Source organism: Babylonia areolata, chromosome 6 (genome assembly GCF_041734735.1).
Source record: "Babylonia areolata isolate BAREFJ2019XMU chromosome 6, ASM4173473v1, whole genome shotgun sequence".
In the NCBI taxonomy this organism is placed as follows: Eukaryota; Metazoa; Mollusca; class Gastropoda; order Neogastropoda; family Buccinidae; genus Babylonia; species Babylonia areolata.
This window is the reverse complement of record NC_134881.1, coordinates 53,499,023-53,511,522: the sequence shown is the minus strand read 5'-3', so window position 1 is coordinate 53,511,522 and position 12,500 is coordinate 53,499,023. Positions and strand designations below refer to the sequence as shown.

The following is a 12,500-nucleotide window of genomic DNA, read 5'->3' as shown; positions in this document are numbered from 1 at the left end:
GTGAGGGTGTGGGTTCGAATCCCGCTCTCTCGCCCTTTCTCCAAGGTTTGACTGGAAAATCAAACTGAGCGTGAGCGTCTGGTCGTTTAGGTGAGACGACTAAACCGAGGTCCCGTGTGCGGCACGCACTTGGCGCACTGAACAAAAGAACGCGTGGCAACGAGAGTGTTGTCCTTTGGCATAATTCTCTGGAAGAAATCCTCTTGGTTAAGGTGCACAGATGTATATAAATGCACGCAGCCAGGCAGAGCCAAGGCCTGAATGAGTGCTGGTCAGGGATCCAGTCAAGCGTATATGGGTTTGTCCGAACGCGTTGACACCTCCCCGAGAAACTGAAACTGTTTAGGTAGGTGTGTGTGTGTGTGTGTGTGTGTGTGTGTGTGTGTGTGTGTGAGACACAGAGAGAGAGAGAGAGAGAGAGAGGGGGGTTATTCAAGCGTGTATTCTCTTATCCCACCAAGGGTGTGTCGGCTAACAATCCAGTTCTTCACAAGAAGTTTCCTGTCAGCAGTCTGTAGAGCTGTGTCTAGGTACACCACGATACCCATCAGTTCTTCCAAAAAAATCCACAAGTATTATGCTTTGCAAGATTGCCTGTCGACTTCCCGTTCGTTTCGCAGAGAGAGACTCAGGGAGAGAGAGAGAGAGAGAGAGAGAGAGAGAGAGAGAGAGAGAGAGAGAGAGAGTACTGACGAAGCTATGGTCGATAATAATAATAATAATAATAAGAAGAAGAAGAAGAATAGTATTTATATAGCGCTGAATCTTGTGCAGAGACAAATCTTATACACCTATATGTGTAGCGCCTATCCTGGGTCAGAGCCCAAGAGCTCTACAAACAGAGTCATTTGAACAACAGGCTGCCTACCGGTAGCTGCCTCAAGGCGCTCATCATTCGATGCTTGTGTCATTCAGTCAGGTTTCAGGTGGTGGTGGTGGCTTTTTGCTTTAACTCTCTCCATACGAACGGCGAAAGAGACGACGTTAACGGCGTTTCACCCCAATTACCATCATCAAAATATTGCAAGCGGAAGGCTCTTATACTGAAGAGGTGAATGTTGACAAAAAATACCACAATTCTGACGACGGAAGCTAAAGGCTGGGTCATTCAGACACCCACTGGACATCCGAGGGGTCTGTGTAGAGGAGAAGAGAGGACTGGCTGTACTGAGTGAGTTAAAGAGCACACTGATGATGGTGTCTCAGGTCAGTACGAGGCAGCAGTGGCCAGCTACAGCCGCGCCGTGTCCCTGGACGCCAAGTTCAGCCACGCCATGACCAACGCCGCAGCCTCCCTCCGGCAGCTGGGCAGGGAGCACGAGGCGGAACTCTTCCTCAAACGGTGGGTGGGGCGGTGGGTGGGTGGGTGAGGAGCACGACTGGCTTGTCTGGCAAAGCATACAGCCCGAAACCCAGTCAGCCAGTTTTGTATTTGTTATTTGTATTTGTATTTCTTTTTTTATCACAACAGATTTCTCTGTGTGAAATTCGGGCTGCTCTCCCCAGGGAGAGCGCGTCGCTACACTACAGCGCCACCCGTTTTTTTTGGTGTTTTTTTTCCTGCGTGCAGTTGTTTTTTTTTCCTATCGAAGTGGATTTTTCTGCAGAATTTTTGCCAGGAACAACCCTTTTGTTGCCGTGGGTTCTTTTACATGCGCTAAATGCATGCTGCACACGGGACCTCGGTTTATCGTCTCATCCGAATGACTAGCGTCCAGACCAGCACTCAAGGTCTAGTGGCGGCTGAGCCGTGATTGGAATCAGCGCGCTCAGATTCCCTCCGCTTCCTAGGCGGGCGCGTTACCTCTAGGCCATCACTCCACATGATGGTAGCCTTGGTACTACTACTACTTATTATTATTATTATTATTATTATGTATTTTGTTGTTTCTTAGCCATCCGGGCAGAAGATCAGTCAGCCACTTTAGCCATGGTAGTACTTGTTTCGCAAGCCATCCATCAGTCAACCGAAAAGTCTCAGTCAGTTATTAGTCAGTCAGTCAGTCAGTCAGTTGGTTAGTGATATTCAGCCCGCCAGTCATTTAGCTAGTTTTAACCACAGTGTATAACACAGAATTCTTCTTCTTCTTCATCGTCCTTCTTCATCGTCATCATCATCATCATCACCATCACCATCATCCATCATCCATCATCCATATCATCATCCATCATCATCCATCATCCATCATCATCCATCATCTCCTTCTCCTCCTTCTCCTCCTCCTCCTTCTCCTCCTCCTCCTCCTCCTTCTCCTCCTCCTTCTCCTCCTCCTTCTCCTCCTCCTTCTTCTCCTCCTTCTTCTTCTTCATCTTCATCATCTTCTTCATCTTCATCATCTTCTTCATCTTCATCATCTTCTTCTTCATCTTCATCATCTTCTTCATCTTCATCTTCTTCTTCATCATCTTCTTCTTCTTCATCATCTTCTGCATCATCTTCATCTTCTTCTTCATCATCTTCTTCTTCTTCATCTTCTTCTTCTTCATCTTCTTCATCATCTTCTTCTTCTTCTTCTTCTTCTTCTTCTTCTTCTTCATCTTCATCATCATCATCTTCTTCTTCCGCGTTCCCTGGCCACGTTATAACACAGGATTATTCTTCATCTTCATCTTCATCATCATCATCATCATCATCTTCTTCTTCTTCTTCTTCTTCTTCTTCTTCTTCTTCTTCTTCTTCTTCTCCTCCTCCTCCTCCACGGTCCCTGGCCACGTTCTAACACAGGACTCAGTCCCAACAGCTGTCAGCCCTATAGAGTGTGAAACACCAGCGTTGGAGTTAAGCTGCTGGTCGGGCACCTGGCCAACAGACGTGGTAATATCAGGGAATATTGGATTCCTCCGGACGGCAGTGACCCCTCCATGAGTATCAGTATCAGTATCAGTGTCCCTGCGTTCGGACAAATCCATACACACTACACCACATCTGCTAAGCAGATGCCTGACCAGCAGCGTAACCCAACGCGCTTAGTCAGGCCTTGAGAAAAAAAAAGAAAAAAAAAAAAAGAAAGAAAAAAAAAAGTGAAAAAAAGAAAAGAAAAAAAAAAGAGATGAATAAACGGATAAAATAAAATGAAAATGAAAATAATAGAATAAGATAAAAAAGACGATAGTGATAATTAATAAACAAATAAGCACACACACACACTGACACACACACAGACACACACAGACAGACACACACACACACAGACACACACACACACACACACACACACACACCATCAATTAATAAACAAACACGCACACTCACACACACTCACACACATACTCACACACACACACCTCACACACACACACACACACACACACACACACACACACACACACACACACATCCGCCCATAGCCCCGCAGTGAGATGATGGTGGTGATGTTCCCTGCGCGGCTCAGGGCGGTGGAGGCCACAGAGGACCGCCAGGCCATGGAGCAGCTTGGCCAGCTGTACCACAGGACGGGCCGCACCCAGGAGGCTGTGCAGGTCTACACTGCCATGGTCCACAAGGCGCCCAACGACACTGACCTCCTCCTGGCCCTGGTTCGTAAATTTGGTGGTGTGGTGTGGTGTGGTGTGGTGTGGTGTGGTGTGGTGGTGTGGTGTGGTGTGGTGTGGTGTTGTGTTTGTGGTGTTGTGTTGTGTTGTGTGGTGTTGTGTTTGTGGTGTTGTGTGGTGTGGTGTTGTGTTTGTGGTGTTTGTGTTGTGTGGTGTTGTGTTTGTGGTGTGGTGTGGTGTTGTGTGGTGTTGTGTTGTGTGGTGTTGTGTTTGTGGTGTGGTGTGTGTTGTGTGGTGTTGTGTTGTGTGGTGTTGTGTTTGTGGTGTTGTGTTGTGTGGTGTTGTGTTTGTGGTGTGGTGTGGTGTGTGTTTGTGGTGTGGTGTTGTGTTTGTGGTGTGGTGGTTGTGGTTTGTGGTGTGGTGTGGTGTGGTGTTGTGTTTGTGGTGTGGTGTTGTTTGTGGTGTGGTGTGGTGTGATTTGTGTTTGTGTGTGAGGTTGTGTTTGTGGTGTGGTGTTGTGTTTGTGGTGTGGGGTGGTGTTTGTTTGTGTGGTGTGTTGTGTTTGTGGTGTGGTGTGGGTTGTGTTTGTGGTGTGGGGTGATGTTGTGTTTGTGGTGTGGTGTGGGTGTTTGTGGGGTGGTGGGTGTGTGTGTGGTGGTGTGGTGTGGTGTTGTTTGTGGTGTGGTGTTGTGTTTGTGGTGTGATGTTGTGTTTGTGGTGTGGTGTTGTGTTGTGGTGTGTGTGGGTGTGGGTGGTGTTGTGTTTGTGGTGTTGTGTGGTGTTTGTGTGGTGTGTTGGGTGGTGTGGTGTGGTGTTGGTTTGTGGTGTGTGTGTGGTGTTGTTGTTGTGGTATGGTGTTTGTGGTGTTTGTGTGGTGTGGTTGTGGTGTTGGGTTGTGTTGTGTGTGTGGTGTGGTGTGTGTTTTGTGGTGTGGTGTGGTGTGGTGTTGGTGTGGTGTTTGTGGTGTGGTGTGGTGGGTTGTGTGTTGTGGGTGTGGTGGGTGTGGTGTGGTGTTTGTGGTGTGGGTGTGGTGTGGTGTTGTGTTTGTGGTGTGGTGGTGTTGTGGTGTGGGTGTTGTGGTGTGTGGGTGTGGTGTGTGTTTGTGGGTGTGTGTTGTGTTTGTGGGTGTGGTGTGGGTTTTGGGTTTTGGGGGGTGGGGGTTTTGGGGTTTTTTGGGGGGGTGGGTGGGTTTGGTGGGGGGGTTTTGGGGTGGGGGGGGGGTGGGTTGTGGGTTTTTTGGGGGGGTGTTTTGGTTTTTTGGTTTTGGGGGGGGGGGGGTTTGGGTTTGGGGGGGGGTTTTTGTTTTGTTTGTGGTGGGGGGTGGGGTTTGGGGTGGGTGTGGGGGTTGGGGTGGGGGGGGGGTTGTGGGGGTGTTTGTGGTGGGGGGTGGTTGTTTTGTTTTTTGGGGGTTTTGGGGTGGGGGGTTTGGGGGGGGGTGGGGTGGGTTGTTTTGTGGGGGGGTGGTGTTTTGGGTTGGGGTGGGGGGGGTGTTTGGGGGGTGGTTTGTGGGGTGGGGGTGTAAAGGGTTTTTGGGGTTTTGTTTTAAAGGTGTATGTTGTTGGGGTTTGGGGTTGTGTGGGGGGTGGGGGTTTGTGGGGTGGTTTGGGGTTTTGGGGGGGGTGGTTTTTGGGGGGTTTGGGGTGGGTTGGGGGGGGGTTTTTGGGGGGGGTGAGGTGGGTGGGGGGGTTTTTTTTGGGGGAAATTTTGGGGGGTGGGGGGGGTTTGTGGTGGGGGGGGTGGTTTTGGTTTTTGGGGTGGTTTGGGGGGGGGTGGGGTGGGGGGGTTTGGGTTTTTTTGGGTGTGGGGTGGGGGGGGGGGGGGAGGGGTGGGGGGTGTTTGTGGGGGGGTGGGTGGGGGGGGGTGGGGGTGGTTTGGGGGGTGGGTGGGGTGGGGGTGTGGGGGGGGGGGTTTTGGGGGTTTGGGTGTGTGGTTGGGTTGGGTGGGGGGGGGGGGGGGGGTTTTTGGGGGGGGGGGGTTTTGTTGGGGGGGGGTGGTTTGTGGGGGGTGGGTGGGGTGTGGGTTTTTGGGGGGGGGGGTTTGGGGTTTTTTGGTGGGGGGGGTTTGGGGGGGTGGGGGGTGTGGGTGTTTTTGGGGGGGGGGTTTTTGGTTTTTGGGGTTTTGGGGGGGGTTTGTGTTTGGGTGGGGGGGGGGTGGGGGGGGGGGGGGGGGGGGGGGGGGGGGGGGGGTTTTTGGGGGGGGGGGGGGGGTTTGGGGGGGGGGGGGGGGGGGGGTTTTGGGGGGGGGTGTGGTGGGGGGTGGTGTGGGGTTTTGGGTTTTTGGGGTGGGTTTTTTTGGGGGGGGTTTGGGGGGGGGGGGGGGGGTGGGGGGTGTTGGGGGGGGGTGGGGGGGGTGGTGGTTTTGTTTGTGGGTGGTGTTTTGGGGGGGGGGGGTTTTTTTGGGGGGGGGTGGGGGGGGGGGGGTGGGGGGTTGGGGGGGGGGGGTGGGGGTTTTTTGGGGGTGGGTTTTGGTTTTTGGTGTGGGGGGTGGGTTGTGGGTTTTTGGGGTTTTTGGGGGGTTTTTTGGGGTGGGTTGTGTTTTTTGGGGTGTTGGTGTGGTTTTTGTGTTTGGGTTTTTTGTTTGGGGGGAGGGTTTTGGGGTTTGGGTGTGGTGTTGTTTGTGTTTGTGGTGTGGGGTGTGTTTCTGGTGTGGGTTGTGTTCTGGTGTGGTGTGGTGTTGTGTGGTGTTGTGTGGTGTGTTGTGGTGGGGGTTGTGTTTTGTGGTGTGGGTGTGGTGTTGTGTGGTGTGGTGTGGTGTGGGGTTGTGTGGTGTGGTGTTGTGTGTGTGGTGTGGTGTTGTGTGGGTGTGGTGTGGTGTGGGTGTGGTGTTGGTGGTGTGGTGTTGTGTGGTGTGGTGTGGTGTTTGTGTGTGGGTGTGGTTTGTGTGGCGTGGTGTGGGTGGTGGTTTGTGGTGTGGTGTTTGGTGGTGTGGTGTTGGTGGTGGCGTGGTGTGTGTGGTGTTTGTGGTGTGTGTTTTGGTGGTGTGGTGTTTGTGTGTTTGGTGGTGTGGTGAGGTGTTGTGTTGGTGGTGTGGTGTGATGTTTTGGTGTGGTGGTGTGGTGTTTGTGTTGTGGTGTGGTGTGGTGTTGTGTGTGTTTGTGTTGTGATGTGTGGGGTGTGTGGGGTGTTGTTGTGTGTTTGGTGTGGTGTTGTGTGGTGGTGTGGTATGTGTGGTTGTGATGTGGAGTGGTGTGGTGTGTTTTTGTGTGTGGGTGGTGGTGGGGTGTGGTTTGGTGTGGTGGGGGGGGCTGAAGGGGGGGGGGGGCTGAGGGGTGAGGGGGGGGGGGGGGGGGGGCTCAGGGGGGGGGGGGAGAGTATACAATCATTCTGATGGCTGAGTCTGTTATTGTGTATGTCAGTTCTTGCACGTCACCAGCCACAACGTCGTGACGTCATCACCGCCACACTACAGATGACGACGGCGACAGTAACGATTATGACAATAACAAGATGATGATGACGATGATGATGATGATGATGATGATGATGATGACAATGATTTCGACACGACTGACTCTTTGTGTGTGTGTGGGTGGGGGGGTGGGGTGGGGATTGGGATGGGGGCTGGGTATGTACGTTTGTCGGTGGAGGCGGGTATGGACCTTGGTGTCTGTGAGAATTCAAATTATTGCATGTGCTTTGAGTATCTGTGCGTGTGTGTGTGTGTGTGGGGGGGGGGGGGGGGGGGGGGGGGGGGGGGGGGGGGGGAGGGGTGGTGTGTGCTTTGAGCGTGGTCTACGTTATTTCTTGGCCCCGCCAGTTGTTTACCTTCTGCCTCTCTTTCAGCCCGCTGTGTTTTGATAGGATTTTATTTACTTACGTTATTTAAGTACTTTATTTCATTTTACGATTTTTTTTTTTTTTTTTTTTTTTTTTTTTTTTTTTTTACACAAACATAGCGTAGACACCCAAGGCCAGATACACACCCACTGTTGGTAAACACGAGGAGGAAGGTGGCAGAATGGTTAAGATGCTCAGCAGCCAATACAGAGAGTCCGTGAGGGTGTGGGTTCGAATCCCGCTCTCGCCCTTTCTCCCAAGTGTGACTGGAAGATCAACCTGAGCGTCTAGTCATTAGGATGAGACAATAAACCGAGGTCCCGTGTGCAGTACGCACTGAAAAAGAACCCATGGCAACAAAAGTGTTGTCCATCTGGCAAAATTACGCGAAAAGAAAACAACTCTGATAGGTATACAAATATATAAATGTCCACTCAAGGCCTGACTAAGCGCGTTGGGTTATGCTGCTGGTCAGGCATCTGCCTGACAAGATGTGATGTACCGCGTATATGGATTTGTCCGAACGCAGTGCGACGCCTCCTTGGAGAAACTGAAACTGAAACTGAAACTGATGAGCCTGTTCCTTGAAAGTAGAAATTCAACGTAAGTTACATACACATGCATCCGATGTCTCCACACACACACACACACACACACACACACACACACACACACACACACACACACACACACACACACACAATGCACCAAATGTACACTCAAACGATGTATATAAATAAATACCCGTTCTTTTCAAACCACTGCTTTCTTAGCTCAGCTTCAGTTTCATTAGCTCAAGGAGGCGTCACTGCGTTCGGACAAATCCATATACGCTACACCACATCTGCCAAGCAGATGCCTGACCAGCAGCGTAACCCAACGCGCTTAGTCAGGCCTTGAGGGGGAAAAAAAAGGTGAATAAATAATAGATAACCTTACACAAATAAATAAATAAATAAATAATAATTATAATATAATTATAATTAGCGAGCACCAGAAGCAACCCACTGAATGTCTTGACACCCCCACCCCCACTCCTCCCCCCCACCCTCCCCTCCCCTTCACCACCACCAGGTGCAGACCCTGATGGACAACGGTCAGAAGCGCTACGCGGAGAAGGTGGTGACGGACATGCTGACCAGGGCCCCCCACAATCCGCAGGCACTGTACGCCAAGGGGCACGTGCACCTCGCGCTCGGCCAAGCACAGCAGGTGAGTCTGTCTGCAAGGGGATATAGATGTCAATATAGAAAAGAAGGAAAAAAAAAAGAAAAGAAAAAAAAAAGAAAAAGCAAATTGTGACAATGGCACGCCCCCCACCCCAATTCACCCCAATTCTCTCCCCGCCACGCCGCGCGACCTACCCCCCTCCCCCCACCTCCCCCCACCTCCCCCCACCTCCCCCTCCATCCTCGGTCCAGTCACAGTCGTTCCCGCATGTCCCTCACACTTCCCGGAAAAAAGAAAAAAGATGGAAAATATCACCTTTGTTTTAACCCCCTTGTCTCCTGTCTGTTACTGTTTCTTTCTTTCTTGTGGACATCGTCTTTTGCCTTCACCTCCAGACTTGACGGTTATCTCTGTCTGTCTGTGTCTGTGTCTGTCTGTACACACAGACACACACACACTCACGTACACACACACACACACACGTACATACATACAAACACATGCACACACACACACACACACGTACACACACACACACACACGTACATACATACATACAAACACACACACACACACACCACACCACATCACAACACACCACACCACACACACATACACACACAGACACACACCACACCACACACACACAAGACACACACCACACCACACCACATCACGCCACACACACACACACACACACACACACACCACACATACACACATACACCACACTACACCACAACACACCACACCACGCCACACCACACCACACCACACCACACACACACACAAATATACACACACAACACACCACCACACCACACCACACACACACACACCACACAACACCACACCACCACACCACACCACATCCCACCACACCGCACCACACCACATCACATCAGACCACACCACACCACGCCACACCACACACACACATATACACACACCACACCACACCACACCACACCACACCACACCACCACACCACCACACCACACCACACCACACCACGACACACCACACCACACCACGAAACACCACACCACAGAGGAAAATGGCGTGTTTTTCTCACCATGGACCGATAGTGGTGTGTGCACACATTTCAGGCCCTATCGGCCTTCCTGGAGGCTTCTCGTTGGGTGGAGAACAACACCAGGCTGAGCGGCAAGATCCTGTATGAGATGGGCAACGTCTACAAGGACATGCAGATGTTCCCCCAGGCACTGGAGGTTCGAGTCTACTGTGCCGTAGTGTCTGTCGCGTGTGTGTGTGTGTGTGTGTGTGTGTGTGTGTGTGTGTGAGAGAGAGAGAGAGAGAGAGAGAGAGAGAGAGAGAGAGAGAGAGATTGTGTGTGCGTGAACTGTCATTGTTGTCCGTAATTTTTTTCAAGATGTGGAGTGGCTGATGATGGAATGTCATTTTTATGCTCTTTAACGTACCAACATTCTGTCATTTGAAGCCTATAAAGAGTTTTGAAGTCTTGAAGATAGCATTGGAAAGTACAGTGGTTAAAAAAAACACACACACACACCCAGAAACCCCAATATTTGAAAACTAGCACTGAAAATTACTGCAGTAAAAAAACAACAACAAACAAACAAACAAAAGAGAGAGAGAGAGAGAGAGAGAGAGAGAGAGAGAGACACACACACACACACACACACACACACACACACGTACACCCACCTACACACACACACGTACACACACACACATACACACACACACACACACACGTACACACACACACACAGAGCAGGTGATATTATGTTTTTTTCTTTCTCCAGTTACTGACACTCACCCTCTCCATTTTAGATTTTGTACTCTATCTTTTCCACATTCTATTCTCTGTCTGTCTGTCTTCCTTTTTTAGTCGCCTCCCCCTTGACCCCCCCCCACCCACCCCCTCCCCTCCACCTCAAACGTCCCCCTTTTCATTCGAATATACAAAAAAATGTCGATAACTAATCAATACTAACAATCAACATTATGATAGGAACGATAATAATCCAAATAACAATGATAATATCATTTATTTTCAGTCCAATATCATCATCTTAGATGAACAGACTATAAATAAATGAATAAACGAACGGATGACGATGCGAGTTTGTATCGTGTTCCAGAGCTACCAGGCAGCACTGGCAGCATCCCCCACCCTGACCCTGGCCAGACACAATCTGGCTGTTCTCTATCACGTCTTGGTGAGTGCCGTCAGCAGGCAGGGGGGTCAGAATGAGTCACTGATTAACCCACTGCGTCCCTCCTGGCTGAAAAAAGTATCCCCACACTTTCGTCTTTACTCTTTATAACTCTGTCCGTTTTGAAAACTACTCAAGTGAAATTTTCTGACGTTTGTATTTGTATTTGTATTTCTTTTTATCACAGCATATTTCTCTGTGTGAAATTCGGGCTGCTCTCCCCAGGGAGAGCGCGTCGCTATAATACAGCGCCACCCATTTTTTTTTTTGGTATTTTTTCCTGCGTGCATTTTCATTTGTTTTCCCTATCGAAGTGGATTTTTCTATAGAATTTTGCCAGGAACAACCCTCTTGTTGCCGTGGGTTCTTTTACGTGCGCTAAGTGCATGCTGCACACGGGACCTCGGTTTATCGTCTCATCCGAATGACTAGCGTCCAGACCACCACTCAAGGTCTAGTGGAGGGGGAGAAAATATCGGCGGCCGAGCCGTGATTCGAACCAGCGCGCTCAGATTTTCTCGCTTCCTAGGCGGACGCGTTACCTCTGGGCCATCACTGCACGTTATCCGTTTGTGATTTTTGCATACCCCCACCCCCAATTTTTTTTTTTTTTTTTTTTTTTGTAAGTAGACCAAGGAGTAAATAAACAATGACATCGTTAAGTAAGTTGATTATCTGCCAGTACAGTGCCAGTTGGGGTCTGGGTTCGAATCCCCCTCGGCTCCAGCCCGGTTTCTCCCAAGTTTGACGAGAAAAACCAAACTGGGCATGTAGTTATTTGGATCAGACGATAAACCGAGGAGGTCCCTTGGCAACAAAAGTTTTGTCCTCGGGCACAGTTCTGTTGAAGAAATCCACTCTTGTTATATAAATAAAAAATGCTTTTTTTTTTTTGTTTCTCCTGAACACGTGGTAAGTTAGATTCATTTTAGCATTATATTAATTGGTTGTATATCTGTAAACCTGTTGTACTTTTTTTTTTATTTTTTAAATACAGTTTGAAATTATTGAAGATGTACATTTGAACGGCCGGGATGTGCTTGCGCAGTGCGCGCGCGTATGTGTGTCTACATCTTATGTGGAGTGGTTGTGTAGGTTGGAGATGGAGCAGGAGTATTTGTGCGTGCGGCTGCATTCATGTGTTTTCACTATGCATACGTCATTGTAAACGCCCCAGGTTTTTTTGATCATTAGATTGGGCGTACCAAATGTCCTTATATTATCATTTATTAGTATTATTATTATTATTATTTGTGGTCCCGGACACAGGGGCAGTTGGAGCAGGCACAACGGGAGTACGAGCACGTCCTGCGCGAGGAACCGACCAATCGGCTGCTGCTGGAGAACATGGCCAAACTGCAGCGCTCCCTGCGGGCACGAGACCAGGAGAGGCAACAACCTCCCGCGGGCTGATCACCCGTCTTCAGTATTGCGTTGGGTTGTGTGGTGTGTGGTGTGTGGTGTGGTGTGGTGTGGTGTGTTGTGTTGTGTTGTGTTGTGTTATCTTTGTTACTCAGGCCCAGCACTCGGCTTATATCACAGACTGACATAAGTTTATACTTGGTCCGACAGCAAAGTATGAGCTGTACTCTCAATGGTTTCCCTTTTGCAATGGGAATCCCAGCTTAGTCTCCTGTGAAGGACTATGACTCTCAAACCAGAAGGCAAAATTGTATACTGACGGGCGCAATAGCCGAGTGGTTAAAGCGTTGGACTGTCAATCTGAGGGTCCCGGGTTCGAATCACGGTGACGGCGCCTGGTGGGTGAAGGGTGGAGATTTTTACGATTTCCCAGGTCAACATATGTGCAGACCTGCTAGTGCCTGAACCCCCTTCGTGTGTATATGCAAGCAGAAGA

General features: G+C 50.0%; 1 protein-coding gene across 1 annotated transcript in view; it reads left to right on the top strand.

The window, feature by feature from the left end:
- Positions 1–12,500, top strand: part of LOC143283145 (protein O-mannosyl-transferase TMTC1-like) — a 114,457-nt gene that overhangs the window by 99,660 nt on the left and 2,297 nt on the right. The window contains exons 13-18 of the mRNA XM_076589288.1: positions 1,207–1,342; positions 3,393–3,537; positions 8,343–8,480; positions 9,548–9,670; positions 10,568–10,645; positions 11,912–12,500. The exon at positions 11,912–12,500 is cut by the window's right edge and continues 2,297 nt beyond it. Coding sequence (XP_076445403.1) covers positions 1,207–1,342; positions 3,393–3,537; positions 8,343–8,480; positions 9,548–9,670; positions 10,568–10,645; positions 11,912–12,055 — 764 coding nt within the window. The 3' untranslated portion in view covers positions 12,056–12,500. The remainder of the gene's footprint in view (positions 1–1,206; positions 1,343–3,392; positions 3,538–8,342; positions 8,481–9,547; positions 9,671–10,567; positions 10,646–11,911) is intronic.